Genomic DNA, 14,951 nt, shown 5'->3' on the forward strand with positions numbered 1-14,951 from the left:
GCCAGCTCTATGCATTACATTTCTATCTGTAATATTCTATGTTGCACTCCAATGAATAAACCCCAAGCTTATCAATACCAAGCCATGCCTGCCTGTCAATACTTATGAACAAAGGACCAGCTACACTTTATTAACTGTAGCCAGGATCATTAGCAACAGTGAACACACACTGCACATTATGTCTTGATAAAAATATGTTTAGACACCTAAAGTAATTTCATTTATGGGAACAGTTTTTTCCTTTTAATGCAATACAGCCTCTGCAACAGGGAATGGAAGAGCCATACCTGACATTAGTTGGTTGGAGCCTATTGTGGTCGTGTAATGGATCCCCAAAAAAGTCCAACTCTTTGTAGATAATTTTTTTTCTTTTTATAGGGGAAAAGCTTTTTGTATTTGTCCTTATTTTGTGTCCTCTGTATTTCTTTGTTCCCTTCATGTGACTCAATTATGTAATCCTATTTGTCCAAAAAGTGTGCTGTGTTCAAGAGTGTAAATAAAAAAAATCGGTGTACTTTTTTTACAATCTTGTCCCATCGCTGCAACTCCCATACGGACTCGGGAGAGGCGAAGGTCGAGAGCCATGCATCCTCCAAAAGCCACACTGCTTCTTGACACACTGCTCACCCAACCCAGAAGCCAGCCGCACCAATGTGTCGGAGGAAACACCGTACATCTGGCGACCATGTCAGCGTGCATGCGCCGGCCCACCACAGGAGTCGCTAGAGCGCGATGAGACAAGGACATGCCGGCCAAACCCTCCCCTAACCCAGACGACGCTGGGCTAATTGTGCGCTGCCTCATGGGTCTCCCGGTCGCGGCTGGCTGTGACACAGCCCGGGATCGAACCCGGGTCTGTAGTGACGCCTCAAGCACTGTGATGCAGTGCCTTAGACCGCTGTGCCACTCGGGAGGCCAAATTATGTGTACTTTTAATCAACTGATTCTGGGTTATTTGTTTTAGGGATTATTCATATTTTGTACAAATACTAACTATAATCTGATGTGCAGTTGGACTGATTCGCTTGCTCTCCCAGTTGATCTCTGTAAACATCAATAATGATATTGCAAATGTGTTTATTGTATTAAAATAAATATGTTCAACAACTTCTATTACAGCCAAAAAGAGGCCATTTTGATTTTGGAGGGTATTTTGAGCAGGGCAAATTAACAGCAGAGCAGTGTTCAGGTTAGGAGAGTGGATCAGATCTGTCAGGCATCTAACATCCAGGGGACATTTTCACAACGTTCTCACAGCACCTATAGAAAGATGTGAGCCGCTCCGAGGGGTTGTAGAATCTTTCTTCATTTGTCAAAGGCAAACAAAAGCCTAAAAGGGAAACAAGGATTTTGTGTATTGGTGTATTAGGTATACTTTAGGGTAATCTTGCCATACAAATATACACGCATACACACACTGACTCACACAAGGGTCTTGTACTTGAATGTGTCTCTCAGGACATGAATGCTCGGACGCTGCCTCTGATGGTGGCTCTGCAGATGGGGCAGTGATGCAGGCTGGCAGCACAGTCACTACACACCACCAGGTGACCACAGGGGATGAAGACGATGGACACCAGCTTGTCCATACACACCTTACAGGTCCGCTCCTCCTGCAGCTGACGCAGGAGCTCCTCAGGGGTGGGGTCTCCAACTGCTGAAATACAAACATGAATTTACAAATGTGAGTGTGCACAAGCGTGTGTGTGTGTGTGTGTGTGTGTGTGTGTGTGTGTGTGTGTGTGTGTAATATGACCTCTGACCTTTTTCTCTGATGGGTGTTTGTGTCCTGACCCCTCCTGCACTGGGCCCCTGTCTCTCCATCAGCTCTGATGGGGACAGAAAACACAAACAAGGTTGAGACACATGGTTACACACAGTAACCTGATCTATTTACATCGTTAACAAGAGTCTATATTTGTTGTTTCCCAATGTCAATCCAATCCAATCAATTCAGATGCACAAGAATATCAAAGGGTTGTGTAAAAATGTGAATGTGGTCAACATCAGACAATGGTCCAGCAGGCTATTTTTAGGACACCCCCTAGGGTCAAAGTGTAATTACAAAGATGTAGGCTGTTTATTAAAGTTATGGCCTTTACCCCTGCTCTGTGGGCCCCTGGACTCTACCCAGCCCATAACCATCTGCTGGTCCCTACCTCAAGACAAGTACTTCATCCACTACCAGGGTATATAGTAGCAGCACCTGCCTGGGTATAGCTCACAGGGGTCAGTAGGGGTCAATCCCTAGACATTTACCCTATCTGAAATAACCCATTGCCACCCTTACGGAAAAAATACATGAATTTCACATGTGATCACATGTGAAGTGTTCCAAGAACACGTTTTCATGTGATCACAGGTGATCTTATGTGAAGTTGATGTGATAACATGTGACAACATGTAAAGCAACATGTAATAACATGAAACTACACATGTGAACACATGATCACATGTGAAGTCTTCCAAAAACATATTTTCACATGTGAAATTTCATATGTGAAATCATGTGGTTTTTCTGTAAGGGCCTTACAATGTGCTTTGAGCATCAGGAAGCTCTATGTAAATCCAATCCATCATCATTAATATAATCATCATACTCACCCTGGACTCTGCTCTGCAGCCCCCTGGTCCTGTCCTCCTCCTCAGCAGCCAGTACGTCAGTGACCAGGTCAGACACGGAGGTGTAGTGCTGGCCGGTCAGCAGGTACTTGGTCTGGACCAGACTCTCCACCAGGCCAGCCTCAAACCCCATCTGGAGCACGGTCTGGACCACAGGAGACAACATGGCTGAGGGTGCGCCCAGACCACCCACCACATCTGACAGAGGGGAGGAGATGCCAGGGGAGGGAGCGAAAGAAAGAGGGAAGAGAGGAACGGAGGGTGGGGGAGAGAAAAAAAGAAGGTGGGAAGGTGGGAAAGAGATAGAGTTATATATAGAGGGAGAGTTTAACTGAAAACTAATAGCACTGAAAAATGTTTCAATCTAGCCGAGGCAATCTCTCTCTCCATGAGAAAACCAAAAGAGATATGTGTTCAAGCAAAAGGAATGACCTTTTCCCACTCCTGTAAAAAAAAGATGGATAGCAGTGCAGATTCAGCAACAGTATGTGATGATAAGTGTGAGCATTCTATCATTTGATAAACAGCCCAGTAGAGAGAGCAGTACCCCAGGGTGTCTGACTAGAGAGAGTAGGCAACCCAGGGACCCACATCACCTCTCTGACACACAAACCACAGCAAGAAATTCAGTTTTCAATTGTGCTCTGATAGCTAAAGAGAAAAGCACCACTGAGGGATCCAACTGTTTTTCTGCCTGTTCTCTAAAACAGCCGAAACAAGCAGTATTTGTGATTATCCAGCTACATTCACGTGATTAAGTGCCCACTTATGAAATACTACATCCTCTTAGACTGCAGCCAGGGGGAAGCAGCATATTAGTTTCCAAGGCATTCCATATTTATTGTGTTTGTGCAGCACAGGTTAACACATGGAGCGGATTTCCCTGTGATTTCATTTGGGGGTGGTTAATAGAATGAAGTGGATGTAATGTAAGTTTCAATGTTTTCATTTGTATTCTGGGACTCACCATTTTCTGAGGTGATTTCTCGGGACACCGGAGTCTGTGATCCACCCTGGAAAACAAATCCACCCTCAGGATCTATTCTGTAAGTGCCCTAACACACTACAGCGACCACTACGGTTATGATGGCACATTATGAATATGCAAATGACCCTGACAATGGATGAGAGTGAAGGACAACACTGAGGGATAAAGGTACTTACCACAGTCTCTCTGTGGAAGTGGGTATCCTGGATATTGCTGACATAGTCACGCCCTCTCCTCTGGATCAGGAAGTCACATCTGAGGAAAGAAAGAAAGAAGTAGTCTACTGACCCAGCCGCACCATGGACACAGGGTCAAAGGCATTACAGAATGCCTTTTTACAGGTTGTGTGTGTTGGTGCTGTTGTGTGTTACCGTGGGAACCACTTGGCGTGCTCCTGCCAGGGGTCATCTCCAGGTTCCCAGTTCCTCAGCCCTCCGTCACAGTAAAAGCATTTCACGTTGTCACCGTAGCCTAGGAGTGTGGGACACAGACCAAGTATTATCACAGCACTTATGTATCATTATCACTGACATAAAGAGTTTACATGAATATTAGACACACACTAAAGGACCACATTTCTTTCTCTCTCTCTCTCTCTCTCTCTCTCTCTCTCTCTCTCTCTCTCTCTCTCTCTCTCTCTCTCTCTCTCTCTCTCTCTCTCTCTCTCTCTCTCTCTCTCTCTCTCTCTCTCTCTCTCTCTCTCTCTCTCTCTCTCTCTCTCTCTCTCTCTCTCTCACACACACAAATGGACATATACATACAAATATACTCCCACACCCACACAAACATATGCATACAGTACACACGGACAGTATGCATACAGTACACAAAACAGCATGTGTTTGCTGTCCATGGGTACACAAACACAATGACACAAATGTTCACAATGATACACACAGACACCCACAACATTCCTGCTGTGAGAATGTGGATTGTGTTATTGCATTTCCAAAACTGAATTCCAAACAAAGGAAACGTTTTTTCTCTAATTCTCTCTCATAGTCGCTTTAATGTCTAAGCTTTAAATACCACATCAGTCTAAGCATTACAGTGATGGCATGTTCTCCTTTACGCAGTCCGAGTCCTGTCCAGCTTTTTCTGTCCACAAATACATGACTCAGCGTCACTATTGTCCCATGAACTCACACACAAAGACTGGAAACTCGTAGTGACCACTGTTCCACTACCCTGCTATTTCTGAAAATCGAATTGCTAGTGCGTAATTGCCAAGGCGTGCGTAACTTTATCCAAAAGCTTCACCAAACATTAATGGGACTTTATAGGGAACCAAAAGCAAGAAGCAAGTTATAAAACTTACCCAACAGAATTCAGAAAAGTTTACATTCACAACACACACTGTCACCATCAACAAAGACTATTGCGTACCTGTGTAGAAGAATCCTGCCCTCACCAGAACACCGGCCTGGACCGAAGCACCCGTGGGCCAGTTGTGGAAGGTGGTTAGCCGGGATTCCTCTAACTCCATCTCGGGGTAGACAGCCTGCCCGGCTGACCACTGGTCGTCCACAGTCATCCTCTGGAGCTGGCTCAACAGCTGGCCGTCCACGGAGTCAGAAGGGGACCCGGGGATGACAAACAGCGGGATATTCCCAACGGCTCTACCCAGCATGAAACTACAGGTGGGGAAATGCCTCTTGTGTTCGACGATCGGACTGTCCCCGTGAACCCAGTTCCTCAGGATCCCTCCACAACAGAAGCACTGGACCTTATCCCCGGGCCCCAGAAAATAGAATCCCGCTCTGGCCAGGTTGGCCGTGGTGACTGGTGCGTCCCTCGGCCAGTTTTCAAAAGTTCGAAGCCGCTCCGCCTCGCCTCGCATCTGGGGCTTCTCCAGAATATACAGCATCTCGCTCCTGTCATCCGTCATGCTCGGGCTTGTGGTGGCTTCTTTCTCCTTCGGTCCTGTGCCAGTCATCCCCTTTCCGTTCCATAGTGGACTGTGCGGGTGGGAGTGCGGAGTGCCCAGTGCTGGACATATATTCCCTGCAGCTGTATGAACGGATTGCGCAGTAATCCACATCAGGCAGCGTTCCAGAACTCACTCAACAGATGCCAGAATGCGGTCAGTCCCATGCGGTCAAACCTCTCAGCTGCAACCTGGACTCAGGGGTAGACATAACATAGTAAAGGTACATCTGGAACACTCCAATTAGTTGATATGTTACGTTTCGTATGGTATGTATTAATGTGTAGCTGTCCATCATAATCGATTTCATATGATATGTTTCGAATTACAATTCGTATGAAATGTTACAAATTGCAATTCCTACAATATGTTACGAATTGCAATTCCTACAGTATGTTATGAATTTGCTAAATGTATGATATGTTACGAATTCCAATTTGTTGTGGCTAACATTAGCTAGGTTAGGGGTTAGGGTTAGTGGTTAAGGTTATGGTTAAGCTGTTAAATTCTGAGCAGTTGTTTTGGGGAACGTAAGTGATACCCACTCCAATTTCGGTCAGAAAATAGAAAGTGATATATCATTCGAAAGCTACATCACTTGTCTTTTTTAAAATCAAGCTCAAATCTTACTGCTGGGGATGTCATAAGAATGCCCCCACCACTGCCCCCCTCAACTAACAATAAAATAAAATTCTTAATGTGATGAGTAGCCTAAGTATAGGACATGATTCGGTAACAGTAGTCACTGCAGCCTAAAGTAAATTGAAATGAATTTGCTAAAATTATATCATTACTGCTGTCTATACAAAAATAAATAAAAAATCATTCAAAATACTTCATGATTTAGCCACAGAAGATCATTTGCTTCTTTTAAAGCTGTGGATTGTTTCAAATCACAAGCATGTAGGCCTCTTTGCAATTTCTGCAGCGCGGGTGGCAATAGGCCTAGCTGATTATTGAGATACGGCTGTGAGTGAAAAGCAATGCATCTAAAATGTGTGACGATAATGTCTTGAGTATAATTTGAAATGTTGAGACAAGAAGAAGGGGAGGGGTGTGTGGCGAAGATATTGGCATGTCTCTCTCCAGGATGTGCTGAGCTGTCTCCCGCCAATTCTTGCAGATTCATTGTTTTATTGTGCTAATTGTTTGCCCATTGATTGTTAATTTTTTATCAATTCCCCATTACATACAGTGGGGAGAACAAGTATTTGATACACTGTGTCAGTGTTGATGTGGATGCGGTTGAGGAGTCAGACGCAGGACGCATAGGCTGAGTCAAACAAGACTTTACTAACTGTATAAAACAATACAAAATAAAGGACCTCAAAACAAGGAGGCAAGCGACAACGCAACACAGTGCGTAACAATAAACAAAGTCCAGAGTACTGCACAGGTGACACCAACGGACAGGCGGCAAATAACACACAAACTAACGAAAACAACACAGGAAACTTATAGGGCACATAATCAGACCCAAACGGACACAGGTGTAACAGACAGACCCAACCAAACGAACATCGAAACATTCAACGGTGGCAGCTAGTACTCCGGGGACGACGAACGCCGAAGCTTGCCCGAGCAAGGAGCAGGAGCAGTCTCGGCAGAATTCGTGACAGTACCCCCCCCTTGACGCGCGGCTCCAGCCGTGCGCCGACCCCGGCCTCGGGGACGACCAGGAGGACGCGGAGCCGGGCGCGTGGGATGACCACGGTGGAACTCAGTCAGGAGGGATGGATCTAGGATATCCCTCCTAGGCACCCAGCACCGTTCCTCCGGGCCGTACCCCTCCCACTCCACGAGATACTGGAGACCCCCCATCCGACGTCTCGAGTCCAAGATGGTCCTGACCGTGTACGCCGGAGCTCCCTCGATGTCCAGTGGGGGCAGAGGGGTCTCTCCTATCTCACCTTCCTGGAGTGGACCAGCTACCACCGGCCTGAGAAGAGACACATGGAACGAGGGGTTAATATTCTTATAATCAATAGGCAGTTGTAACCTGTAACACACCTCGTTCAATCTCCTCAGGACTTTAAAAGGCCCCACAAACCGCCGACCCAGCTTCCGGCAGGGCAGGCGGAGGGGTAAGTTTTCGAGTCGAGAGCCAGACTCGATCTCCCGGTGCGTACACCGGTCCCTCACTGCGGTGGCGATCGGCGCTCGCCTTCTGTCGACGGATGGCCCGCTGCAGATGGACATGTGCAGCGTTCCACGTCTCCTCCGAGCGCCGAATCCACTCATCCACCGCAGGAGCCTCGATCTGGCTCTGGTGCCATGGTGCCAGAACCGGCTGATACCCTAACACACACTGGAAAGGGGTTAGATTGGTGGAGGAGTGGCGGAGAGAGTTCTGTGCCATCTCTGCCCAGGGGATATACCTAGACCACTCCTCCGGCCGGCCCTGGCAATAGGACCTCAGAAACCTACCCACATCCTGGTTGACTCGTTCTACCTGCCCATTGCTCTCTGGGTGGTAACCCGAGGTAAGGCTCACCGAGACCCCCAAGCGTTCCATGAACGCCCCCCAGACTCTGGAGGTGAACTGGGGACCTCGGTCAGACACTATATCCTCGGGAACCCCATAGTGCCGGAAAACGTGGGTAAATAGGGCCTCAGCGGTCTGTAGGGCAGTAGGGAGACCCGGCATTGGGAGGAGACGACAGGCCTTGGAAAACTGATCCACAACGACCAAAATGGTGGTGTTCCCCTTGGAGGGGGGAAGGTCGGTCACAAAATCCACCGAGAGGTGGGACCATGGTCGTTGTGGAACGGGCAGGGGATGTAACTTCCCCCTGGGCAGGTGTCTAGGCGCCTTACACTGGGCGCACACCGAGCAGGAGGAGACATAAACCCTCACATCCCTAGCTAACATTGGCCACCAGTATTTCACGCTAAGGCAGTGCACTGTCCGGCCAATACCTGGATGTCCAGAGGAGGGTGATGTATGAGCCCAATAAATAAGGCGATCACAAACCTCGAGCGGAACGTACGTCCGCCCCACAGGACACTCTGGGGGAGTAGGGTCGGTACGTAACGCCCGCTCGATCTCCGCATCGACCTCCCACACCACCGGAGCCACCAGACAAGACTCCGGCAGTATGGGAGTAGGCTCAATGGACCTCTCCTCTGTGTCATACCGCCGGGACAGGGCGTCTGCCTTACCGTTCTGGGACCCTGGGATGTACGTGATCTTAAAAACAAACCGGGTCAGGAACATGTTCCACCTAGCCTGACGAGGGTTTAATCTCCTAGCTGCCCGGATGTACTCCAGGTTACGGTGGTCAGTCAGAATGAGGAAAGGGTGTTGAGCCCCCTCAAGCCAATGCCTCCACACCTTTAGGGCCTGAACCACGGCTAACAGCTCCCTGTCCCCTACGTCATAATTACGCTCCGCCGGGCTGAGCTTCTTAGAATACAACGCACAGGGGCGGAGTTTAGGTGGCGTGCCGGACCGTTGCGACAGAACTGCCCCAATACCGGCCTCTGACGCGTCTACCTCAACTTGGAATGGTAAAGCGGGGTCCGGATGCGCCAGCACCGGAGCCGAAGTGAACAGGTTCTTCAGTTTAACAAATGCCCTGTCCGCTTCAGCTGACCACTGCAAACGCACCGGGCCCCCCTTCAGCAGGGACGTAATGGGAGCTGCCACCTGTCCAAAGCCCCGGATAAACCTCCGGTAGTAATTAGCAAAACCCAAAAACTGCTGCACCTCTTTTACAGTGGTTGGAGTTTGCCAATTACGCACGGCAGACACACGGTCAACCTCTATCTTCACACCAGACGCGGACAATCAATAACCCAAAAAGGAGATGGACTCCTGGAAAAACAAGCATTTCTCTGCCTTGACATACAAGTCATGCTCCAACAGCCTCCTCAACACTCGGCGCACCAGGGCTACATGCTCGGCTCGTGTAGAAGAGTACACTAGGATGTCGTCGATGTACACTACCACACCCTGCCCATACATGTCCCGGAAAATCTCATCCACAAAGGATTGGAAGACTGAAGGAGCATTCATTAACCCGTATGGCATGACAAGATATTCGTAATGACCCGAGGTGGTGCTAAATGCTGTTTTCCATTCATCTCCCTCCTTAATGCGCACCAGATTGTACGCGCTCCTGAGATCCAACTTTGTGAAGAACCGCGCTCCGCGTAATGATTCAGTCATAGTCGCAATCAGAGGAAGAGGATAACTGTACTTAACCGTGATCTGATTGAGACTACGGTAATCAATACACGGGCACAAACCCCCGTCCTTCTTCTTCACAAAGAAGAAACTCGAGGAAACCGGGGAAGTGGAGGACCGTATGTATCCCTGTTCCAAGGACTCGGCTATGTAAGTCTCCATAGCCGCTGTCTCCTCTTGAGACAGGGGATACACACGGCTCCGCGGAAGTGCCGCTCCTGTTTGGAGATCTATCGCACAATCCCCCTGTCTATGAGGTGGCAACCGTGTTGCCCTAGTCTTGCTGAACACAAGTGCTAAATCCTCATATTCAGGGGGAATGCGCATTGCGGGCACGTGGTTCGGACTCTCCACCGAGGTCGCCCCTACGGAAACACCTAGACATCTCCCTACACACTGGGCAGACCACTCCATAAGAGCCCTCTGTCGCCACGCAATGGTAGGATCATGGGCGCTTAACCAGGGAAGCCCCAGCACCACGGGATACACAGGAGAGTCGATCAGATAAAACTGAATGATCTCCTCATGACCCCCCTGCGTAGTCATCTTAAGTGGTGCTGTGACTTCTCTAATCAACCCCGACCCCAGCGGCCGGCTGTCTAGGGCATGAACAGGGAAGGGGGCTTCCACCGGCCGAAGGGGAATTCCTAACCTAGAACAAAATTCACGATCAACAAAATTCCCAGCTGCGCCTGAATCTACTAGCGCCTTATGCTAGGAATGAGGTGCCACCTGTGGAAATCTCACAGGTATACACAGGTGACCAACAGAGAGCTCTGGGTAAGTGGGGCGCCTACTCACCTGAAATGACTCCCCAGTGCGTGACCTGTTGTCCCCTCTCCCAGGAGACCCTCCCCAACAACTAGCCGCAGTGTGCCCTCCACGGCCACAGTTGGTGCAGGGGACGGCCCCCCTCGGGTTCTCTCTCCTCCTCTCCCTAGCGCCGGCACCCCCGAGCTCCATGGGAATCGGCTCGGAGGTGCTGGAGGATGGAATGGACGACCCCCATTCGGGACGTCCGCGGGTAGCCAGCAGGGTGTCGAGACGGATGGAAATGTCCACCAACTGGTCGAAGGATAGGTTGGTGTCCCTGCAGGCCAGCTCACGACGAACGTCCTCTCGTAGGCTGCATCGATAGTGGTCGATGAGGGCCCTCTCATTCCACCCCGCATCCGCCGCTAGAGTCCGGAACTCCAGGGCGAACTCCTGTGCACTCCTCTTCCCCTGTCGGAGGTGGAACAGACGCTCCCCCGCCGCCTTCCCCTCAGGTGGATGATCGAACACTGCCCTGAAGCGGCGGGAGAACTCCGCGTAGGTGTTGGTGGCGGCGTCTATTCCCCTCCATTCGGCGTTGGCCCACTCCAACGCCTTGCCGGAGAGACAGGAGATGAGGGCGGAGACGCTCTCGTATCCCGAGGGCGCCGGGTGTATGGTGGCCAGGTAGAGTTCCACCTGCAGGAGGAACCCCTGACACCCGGCTGCGGTACCATCATATGCCCTCGGGAGCGAGAGCCGAATGCCACTGGGTTCCGGTGCTGGGAGAGGAGGACTGGCTGATGGTGATGGTAAGGTGTGCAAAGGTGTGGGCACCTCTCCGGTGACCAAACGGCGCAGAGTGTTGGACACCTCGTTCATGGCGGCCCCAAGTTGCCGGATCATGGTGTCTTGATCGCTGATCCGTTCCTCCAGCGACTTGGGTGCCGCCGCTGCTCCTGCTGACTCCATAGCGGGTGTGTTATTCTGTCAGTGTTGATGTGGATGCGGTTGAGGAGTCAGACGCAGGACGCATAGGCTGAGTCAAACAAGACTTTACTAACTGTATAAAACAATACAAAATAAAGGACCTCAAAACAAGGAGGCAAGCGACAACGCAACACAGTGCGTAACAATAAACAAAGTCCAGAGTACTGCACAGGTGACACCAACGGACAGGCGGCAAATAACACACAAACTAACGAAAACAACACAGGAAACTTATAGGGCACATAATCAGACCCAAACGGACACAGGTGTAACAGACAGACCCAACCAAATGAACATCGAAACATTCAACGGTGGCAGCTAGTACTCCGGGGACGACGAACGCCGAAGCCTGCCCGAGCAAGGAGGAGGAGCAGTCTCGGCAGAATTCGTGACACACTGCCGATTTTGCAGGTTTTCCTACTTACAAAGCATGTAGAGGTATGTCATTTTTATCATAGGTACACTTCAACTGTGAGAGACGGAATCTAAAACAAAAATCCAGAAAATCACATTGTATGATTTTAAAATAATTAATTTGCATTTTATTGCATGACATAAGTATTTGATCACCTAACAACCAGTAAGAATTCCGGCTCTCACAGACCTGTTAGTTTTTCTTTAAGAAGCACTCCTGTTCTCCACTCATTACCTGTATTAACTGCACCTGTTTGAACTCGTTACCTGTATAAAAGACACATGTCCACACACTAAATCAAACTGACTCCAACCTCTCCACAATGGCCAAGACCAAAGAGCTGTGTAAGGACATCAGGGATAAAATTGTAGACCTGCACAAGGCTGGGATGGGCTACAGGACAATAGGCAAGCAGCTTGGTGAGAAGGCAACAACAGTTGGCGCAATTATTAGAAAATGGAAGAAGTTCAAGATGACGGTCAATCACCCTCGGTCTGGGGCTCCATGCAAGATCTCACCTCGTGGGGCATCAATGATCATGAGGAAGGTGAGGGATCAGCCCAGAACTACACGGCAGGACCTGGTCAATGACCTGAAGAGAGCTTGGGACCACAGTCTCAAAGAAAACCATTAGTAACACACTACGCCGTCATGGATTTAAATCCTGCAGCGCACGCAAGGTCCCCCTGCTCAAGCCAGCGCATGTCCAGGCCCGACTGAAGTTTGCCAATGACCATCTGGATGATCCAGAGGAGGAATGGGAGAAGGTCATGTGGTCTGATGAGACAAAAATAGAGCTTTTTGGTCTAAACTCCACTCGCCGTGTTTGGAGGAAGAAGAAGGATGAGTACAACCCCAAGAACACTAGGGCGGCAGGTAGCTTAGTGGTTAAGAGCGTTGTGCCAGTAACCAAAAGGTCGCTGTTTCTAATCCCTGAGCCAACTAGGTGAAGAATCTGTCGATGTGCCCTTGAGCAAGGCACTTAACCCTAATTGCTCCTGTAAGTCGCTCTGGATAAGAGCGTCTGCTAAATGACCAAAAAAAAAAAAAAAAAAACACCATCCCAACCGTGAAGCATGGAGGTGGAAACATCATTCTTTGGATTGCGTCCTACCTGATTGCGTCCTCCTGGATTGCGTCCTACCTGACCGGTCGCTCCTACCAAGTGGCGTGGCGAGAAGCTGTCTCCGCACCACGTGCTCTCACCACTGGTGTCCCCCAGGGCTCAGTTCTAGGCCCTCTCCTTTTCTCCCTATACACCAAGTCACTTGGCTCTGTCATATCCTCACATGGCCTCTCCTATCATTGCTACGCTGACGATACACAACTAATCTTCTCCTTTCCCCCTTCTGATAACCAGGTGGCGAATCGCATCTCTGCATGTCTGGCAGACATATCAGTATGGATGACGGATCACCACCTCAAGCTGAACCCTGGCAAGACGGAGCTGCTCTTCCTCCCGGGGAAGGACTGCCCGTTCCATGATCTCGCCATCACGGTTGACAACTCCGTTGTGTCCTCCTCCCAGAGTGCGAAGAGCCTTGGCGTGACCCTGGACAACACCCTGTCGTTCTCCGCTAACATCAAGGCGGTGACCCGCTCCTGCAGGTTCATGCTCTACAACATTCGGAGAGTACGACCCTGCCTTACACAGGAAGTGGCACAGGTCCTAATCCAGGCACTTGTCATCTCCCGTCTGGATTACTGCAACTCACTGTTGGCTGGCCTCCCTGCCTGTGCTATTAAACCCCTACAACTCATCCAGAATGCCGCAGCCCGTCTGGTGTTCAACCTTCCCAAGTTCTCTCACGTCACCCCCCTCCTCCGCACACTCCACTGGCTTCCAGTTGAAGCTCGCATCCGTTACAAGACCATGGTGCTTGCCTATGGAGCAGTGAGGGGAACGGCACCTCTGTACCTTCGGGCTCTGATCAGTCCCTACACCCAAACGAGAGCATTGCGTTCATCCACCTCTGGCCTGCTGGCTCCCCTTCCTCTGCGGAAGCATAGTTCCCGCTCAGCCCAGTCAAAACTGTTCGCTGCTCTGGCACCCCAATGGTGGAACAAGCTCCCTCACGACGCCAGGACAGCGGAGTCACTCACCACCTTCCGGAGACATTTGAAACCCCACCTCTTTAAGGAACACCTGGGATAGGATAAAGTAATCCTTCTACCCCCCCCAAAAAAAAAATTGTAAAGTGGTTATCCCACTGGCTATAGGGTGAATGCACCAATTTGTGAGTCGCTCTGGATAAGAGCGTCTGCTAAATGACGTAAATGTGCCCTTGAGCAAGGCACTTAACCCTAATTGCTCCTGTAAGTCGCTCTGGATAAGATCGTCTGCTAAATGACTAAAATGTAAATGTAAATGTTTGGGAATGCTTTTCTGCTAAGGGGACAGGACAACTGCACCATATTGAGGGGAGGATGGATGGGGCCATATATCACGAGATCTTGGCCAACAACCCCCTTCCCTCAGTAAGAGCATTGAAGATGGGTCGTGGCTGGGTCTTCCAGCATGACAACGACCCGAAACACACAGCCAGGACAACTAAGGAGTGGCTCCGTAAGAAGCATCTCAAGGTCCTGGAGTGGCCTAGCCAGTCTCCAGACCTGAACCCAATAGAAAATCTTTGGAGGGAGCTGAAAGTCTGTATTGCCCAGCGACAGCCCCGAAACCTGAAAGATCTGGAGAAGGTCTGTATGGAGGAGTGGGCCAAAATCCCTGCTGCAGTGTGTGCAAACCTGGTCAAGACCTACAGGAAACGTCTCTGAAATCTCTGTAATTGCAAACAAAGGTTTCTGTACCAAATATTAAGTTCTGCTTTTCTGATGTATCAAATACAGTGGGGGAAAAAAGTATTTAGTCAGCCACCAATTGTGCAAGTTCTCCCACTTAAAAAGATGAGAGAGGCCTGTCATTTTCATCATAGGTACACGTCAACTATGACAGACAAATTGAGGAAAAAAAATCCAGAAAATCACATTGTAGGATTTTTAATGAATTTATTTGCAAATTATGGTGGAAAATAAGTATTTGGTCACCTACAAACAAGCAAGATTTCTG

General features: G+C 49.4%; 1 protein-coding gene across 1 annotated transcript; it reads right to left on the reverse strand.

Annotated features, from left to right (window-relative positions):
• Positions 1-1,454: 1,454 nt before the first annotated feature.
• Positions 1,455-5,546, reverse strand: LOC311147692 (baculoviral IAP repeat-containing protein 7-like; the record flags this gene model as incomplete). The annotated part of the gene is made up of 7 exons (XM_084184446.1): positions 1,455-1,654; positions 1,764-1,829; positions 2,605-2,820; positions 3,590-3,635; positions 3,787-3,865; positions 3,982-4,081; positions 4,997-5,546. The coding sequence occupies 7 exons, from the start codon at positions 5,544-5,546 to the stop codon at positions 1,455-1,457; spliced, it is 1,257 nt and encodes a 418-aa protein (XP_084040572.1).
• Between the last annotated feature and the right edge of the window lie 9,405 nt (positions 5,547-14,951).

The sequence above is a fragment of the Coregonus lavaretus genome (assembly GCF_964263955.1).
Source record: "Coregonus lavaretus genome assembly, chromosome: 20".
In the NCBI taxonomy this organism is placed as follows: domain Eukaryota; kingdom Metazoa; phylum Chordata; class Actinopteri; order Salmoniformes; family Salmonidae; genus Coregonus; species Coregonus lavaretus.